The sequence below is a fragment of the Myotis davidii genome, unplaced genomic scaffold, assembly GCF_000327345.1.
Source record: "Myotis davidii unplaced genomic scaffold, ASM32734v1 scaffold2042, whole genome shotgun sequence".
Classification (NCBI taxonomy): domain Eukaryota; kingdom Metazoa; phylum Chordata; class Mammalia; order Chiroptera; family Vespertilionidae; genus Myotis; species Myotis davidii.
In genome coordinates, this window is record NW_006293469.1 from 109567 (window position 1) to 115654 (window position 6088).

The 6088-nt window shown below is 46.2% G+C and overlaps 1 protein-coding gene across 1 annotated transcript in view; it reads left to right on the forward strand.

Moving 5' to 3' along the window:
• LCT (lactase) overlaps window positions 1–1241 on the forward strand; it is a 42151-nt gene extending 40910 nt beyond the window's left edge. The window contains exon 17 of the mRNA XM_006767152.2: window positions 467–1241. Within this exon, the coding sequence (XP_006767215.1) occupies window positions 467–687 (221 nt within the window). The 3' untranslated portion in view covers window positions 688–1241. The remainder of the gene's footprint in view (window positions 1–466) is intronic.
• Window positions 1242–6088: the final 4847 nt, after the last annotated feature.

The following is a 6088-nucleotide window of genomic DNA, read 5'->3' on the forward strand; positions in this document are numbered from 1 at the left end:
GGTTAGGGGCAATCAGGCAGGCAGGCAGGTGAGCAGTTAGGAGCCAGCAGTCCTGGATTGCGAGAGGGATGTCCAACTGCCAGTTTAGGCCCAATCTCTGTGGGATTGGGCCTAAACCGGCAGTCGGACATTTCCCAAGGGGTCCCAGGCTGGAGAGGGTGCAGGCTGGGGTGAGGGACACCACCCCCACCCCCCTGCACAAATTTCATGCACCGGGCCACTAGTACAAATATAAGAGACAATTACCTAATTTAGATTATACTTTAAATTGCTGATAGAAATGATTAAAAATAAGTCTACCTAATTTCATTCAGAGGCTCATCCGTCAGTGACAGGTATGAGCCCTCAGCAAGGAGCTCACTCGGGGCACCTGTGCCAGGGATCTAGCTTGGGCTTAAAACAGGTTAGCACAGTCCAGTAACCACATCGGTGCTAGTGTGAACTGCCCTCTGTTGTCCTCTCCTAGATGCTGGACCCACCATCAGTCCCAAGAGAGAAGAGGAGGTCCAGTTCCTGGGCCTAGCCCTGGGTGCGACAGAAGCCCAGACCGCGTTGTACACGCTCTTCTCTCTCATGCTTCTTGGAGCCTGCACTGTGGCATTTCTGTCCTATAAGTACTGCAAGCGCTCCAAGCAGCGGAACACACACCCAGGCCAACAGGAACTGAGCCCTGTTTCTTCATTCTGACCACACGTGCCACCTCCTCTGTGAAACAAGCCTAGTGTCTTTGTACACCTTTACCACCCACAGCACTCCTGAGGATCTCCCATCCCGCCCAGACCAGAGTTCCTCACAAAGGCCTCCTGCGCTGTCAGTCACCCCTGCAAGGACTGCAGTCCCTGATTAAAATGGGAATGTCTGCATCTTGCCCCAGTATCAGAAATTCATTTGGGCATTAGAAGACCCTGCAACTGGCTCTTATGCAAATGTGCAGATACTGAACTTGTCCAGTGGTTCTGTGAGCCACTTAACTGGGCAGTTCCAAGTTGAAGAAATTTTGAAGATAGAAACAGGAGTGAAAACCAATCCTTTTTCTAAGAAATCAACTCCATTGCATAGATGGACTAGTGTCATTTCCTGCCCTCTCTCAAAGCTCCCATTCCAGCTTCATATCTTGAGTTTCTCAGAAAATAAAAATGGTACCATGACCTGTGTCCTATCCCCTATGAGAGATTTTCCTTGAGAAAGTAGGTTCCAGAGAACTTATGAGGTCACACAGGCCATTGGGAAATCTACGCTTCCCACCAGACCAAGGCTTCCTGCTTACATTATATCTCCCTGGCAGAAAAACCCTAATATACAAAAAGAAATGTCCTGTGAATGATCCTTTAATCCCACCACTGCCACCATCTATGTCCTCCTTCCCTGTGTAGAGGCAGGCGTGTAAGGACCCAAGCATGGCCTTCAAGGCGTAAGCGATCTCACCTGGGTTCACTTAGCCTGTTTCCCTTTTCTTCTCTCAATCTGTGGTAGTTCTAAACTGCATGCTCTTGACTATCCCACACTCTTTTGTGTCCTTGCAAATACTATTCCTTCTGCCTAGGATGCCCTTTCTTCCGAAAATGCCTTCAAGCCTCAGCTCAAATATGTACGTTTTCCTCTTTATAGCTGCCCTCAATTCCCCAGGCAGACACTCCTACTATGCTGTAAATACCCCATGAACACATTTTACTGGAATTGCAAATTTCCCTGCTAGCAACTTCTTGAGGCTGAAGGACCATGTCTCTCTGTCTCTAGCAAGAGACAGGGCATAGAAAGCACACCTGCTCCTTTGGTGTTATTCACAGAACAGATCCAGAGTAGTGGTGGGAGCACAGGAAGATGTGCTCTTATTAATTCCCCTGTTGCTCGCCTCTTCCCATGACCACATCACAATTATAACTAATTACAGACCCACCAGCACTGAGAACCATCTGAAGACTAGTTGAACAAAAGTTCTGTAACTAAGGATGTAGAGAAGCCATGTTGAGATTAGTAGGAGGGGTGGTAAGGGCAGGTCCCACACCCATTCTGTGGTGATTAAGAATCGGGAGGGAGCCCTGGCAAGTGCTGCTCAGTGGTCAGAGTGCCAGCCCTTGCACCAGAGGGTTAGGGGTTCAATTCCCGGTCAAGGGCATGTAACTGGATTGCAGGTTTGATCCCAATCCTCTCCCTTTCTCCCTTCCACTCTGTCTAAAAATCAATGGAAAAAATATCCTTGAGTGAGGATTAACAACAAAAACCAAACAAACAAAACATAATTGTTAGGGATAGCTTGGCTGTGTAGATACCCCTGAGGAAGGGTCCCAGCCCCACACAGGTATCCCCAGCCCCAGGCACCAGTACCAAAAGGGGAATCCCTGTAACATCTGGCTGTAAAAACCAGTGAGGATTTCGTCCGACTGAGACAGAGGGTGGCTGGAGACGTAGGCGTGCCTTTTAAAGGGGCGGGGGGCACGCACAGACTTACCCGCACACAAACTTACTCAATATGGGGCCGCAGCACAGGGGCAGCAGCTCATAAAGTGCCAGGTACATATAAGAGGAACTAAGGTGACCTACTTCAGAGAAAGGGCTGAAGGGGAAAGTGGTCAGGAGAGAGGCTTCTTTGTTCCTTTGCAAATGCTCCTCTCTGCAATCAGCAGGCTCAGACAAGCACCAACTCTGGGCTCTCCATTAACCAGGCTCACACGGGTCGCCCCACCCATCTCGCGCACCCTGACCAAGTCTCTACCAGAGGCTTTTCCACACAAGCGGCCTGCTTCCATCAGCACTGTGGACTTCCCCCAAATCTCTCTAAGGGCCACAAGCCCCCAACAAGCAGTGGCTGGCCTCAGCGTGCCTTGTGGCTCTTGCTAAGTAGCTCCAAGTCCAGCACAAGCGACAAGTGGTCTCAATTTGCACTGCTACTCCTATGGGGTGGTCCCAAGCACATGCAGCAGCTAGTTTTGGCCTCGACCAGTGGTCGGCAAACTCAGTCAACAGAGCCAAATATCAAGAGTACAATGATTGACATTTCTTTTGAGAGCCAAATTTTTTAATCTTAAACTATATAGGTAGGTACACTGTTATTAATTAGGGTACTCCTAAGGCTTAGGCAGAGCCACAATTAAGGGGCCAAAGAGCCGCAGTTTGCCGACCACGGGCCTAGACCATAGCTTCAAATGAGCGGCCCCAAGCCCGGTACAAGTGGCGCTCCCCTTGACCTGCCCTGGAGTCCCTCCCAAGAGGCTTCAGAACCAACACATGTGCTGGCCAGCTTCACACACCAGAGCACCACCACGAGCTCCACAAACAGCTCCTGAAGGGCCTGGCCCCAAAACCCTGCTAAAGCCACTCCTGCTCTGTGGTGTCAGCCCCCACACAAGCCTGCTGGAGTCACAGCCTGAAGGTCAACCCCACCCACTAATGTGCCAACATGAATCAAGGCTCAACTACAACGTAAGGACACACACGACCCACACAAGGGACACCCACAGAACAACTGGCTCAGGTGAATAGGGAGACGGCACCATCGGGCCCCACAGAACACCTACTACATAAGGCCACTCTTCTAAGACCAGGAGACGCAGCAGCTCTACCTAATACACAGAAACAAATATAGGGAGGCTGCCAAAATAAGGAGATAAACATGTTCCAAATGAAAAAACAAAACGAAACTCCAAAAAAATAATTAAATGGGGGCAAGTAATCTACCAGATGGAAAGTTCAAAACACTGGTTATGTCCTGGCTGGTTTGACTCAGTGGATAGAGCATCGGCCCATGAACAGAAGGGTCTCAGGTTTGATTCTGGTCCAGGTCATGAACCTTGGTTGCAGGCTAGATCCCTGGCCCTGATTGGGGTTTGGGGCACATGTCGATGTTTTTCTCTCTCTGTGTCTCTCCCACTCCCTTCCACTCTCTCTAAAAATTAATGTGATCCCAGCTGGCATGGGTCAGTGGTTGAGCGTTGACCTATGAACCAGGAGATCACAGTGCAATTCCCAGTCAGGGCACATACTGGGGTTGTGGGCTTGATCCCCAGTGCAGGACATGCAAGAGGCAGCCAATCAACGACTGGCTCTCAGCATTGATGTTTCTATTTCCCCCTCTCTGAAATAAAATATATATATATATAAATCAATCAATGGGAAAAATACCCTCGGGTGAGAATTAACAAAAAAAAAAAGAAAAAAGGATAGGTTAAGAGACTTCTAGGACAACATTCAGCATACCAACATTTGCATTATAGGCAGACCATAGGGAGAATAGAGAGCAAGGGACTGAAAACTTATTTGAAGGAATAATGACTGGCTTGGCCAGTGTGGTTCAGTGTTGACCTATGAACCAGGACGTCATGGTTGATTCCCAATCAGGGAACATGCCCAGGTTGCGGGCATGTTACTCAGTGTGAGGCATGCAGGAAGCAACTGATCAATGATTCTCTCTCATCACTAATGTTTTTATTTCACTCTCTCCCTTCCTCTCTGAAATCAATAAAAATATATTATATATAAAAAAAATAACGGTTGAAAATGTCCCTAACCTGGCAAAGGAAATAGACATGTAAGTCCAGGAAGTACAGAATCCAAAACAAGATGAACCCAGAGGCCCACACCAAGCTGGATCATAATTAAAATGCCAAAGTTTAAAGACAAAGAGAAAATCTTAAGAACAGCAAGAGAATAGTAGTTAGTTATGTACAAGGAAGCTCCCATAAGACTGTCAGCTGACTTCTCTCTCAACAGAAACTTTGCAGGCCAGAGGGATTGGCATGAAATTTTCAAAGTGATAAAAATCAAAGACCTACAACCAACATTACTCTACGCAGAAAAGCTATCATTTAGAATCAAAAAGAAAGATAAAGACAAGAAAAAACTAGAGTTTATCACCACTAAACCAGTATTATGAAAAAAGTTAAAGGGGCTTCTTTGAGAAGAAAAGATAGCCCTAGCTGGTCTGGCTCAGTGGATAGAGGGTCGGCCTGCAGACTGAAGGGTCTGCAGGGTCTGAAGGGTCCAGGGTTCGATTCCAGCCAAGGGCACATGCCGGGGTTGCGGGCTTGATCCCCAGTAGGGGGTGTGCAGAAGGCAGCCAATAAATGATTCTCTATCATCATTGATGTTTCTATCTTTCCCTCTCCTTTCCTCTCCGAAATCAATAAAAATAAAAAAATAAAGTTTTCTTAAAAAAAAAAAAGATAAAAAATATGAATAAGACAATATAGGAAAGAAAAAATTCTCACCGACAAAGGCAAACACTTTATAAAAGCAGTGAACCAATTATAAAGTTAGTACAAAGATTAAAAGACAAAAGTAGAAAGATAATGTGTAATAATAAATTAAGGGATACATACAAACATACATGAAAAAATGACAAAAACATAAATGGGAAGGGGTGAGTGATTTTAGGATATGTTGGAACTTATGTGACCATCAACTTAAAATAGACTATTACAGCCATGGCCAGTGTGGCTCAGTTGATTGGGCGTCATCCCATGCAACAGAAGGTTGCTGGTTCAATTCCTGGTCATGCCCCTGCCCCAGTTGTAGGCTCAATCCCCAGTAGGGGGTGTGCAGAAGGCAGTCAATTGATGTTTCATTTTCACATGAATGTTTTTAAATTCTCCCTCTCTCTTCCTCTCTATCTAAAAACCAAATTTTAGAAGTCTTTAAAAATACTGTTACAAACATAGCTTGGTAATTATATGTAGCACATGGCAGCCACAAACCAAAAGTCTACAAGAGAAAAAATAAAGGAACAGGAATCTGAACACAAAATTGTAGAAAGTTATTAATATATAAGGAGAGCAAGTGAGTAAAAAAGCCAAAAAATTTTTTTAAATATATTTTTTATTGATTAAGATATTACATATGTGTCCCTGTCCCCACATCACCCTCCACCCCGCCCCCCGTTGTCCGTGTCCATTGATTAGGCCTCTATGCCTGCATGTAAGTCCTTTGGTTGCTCTTTCCCCTTTACCCCCACCCTCCGCTACCCTCCCTCCAAAGCCCAACAGTCCAATCAATGCCTCTCCGTCCCTGGATCAGTCCTTGTTCATCAGTTTATGTTGTTCCTTATATTCCACAAATGAGCGAGTTCATGTGGTATTTATCTGCTCTCCAGTTC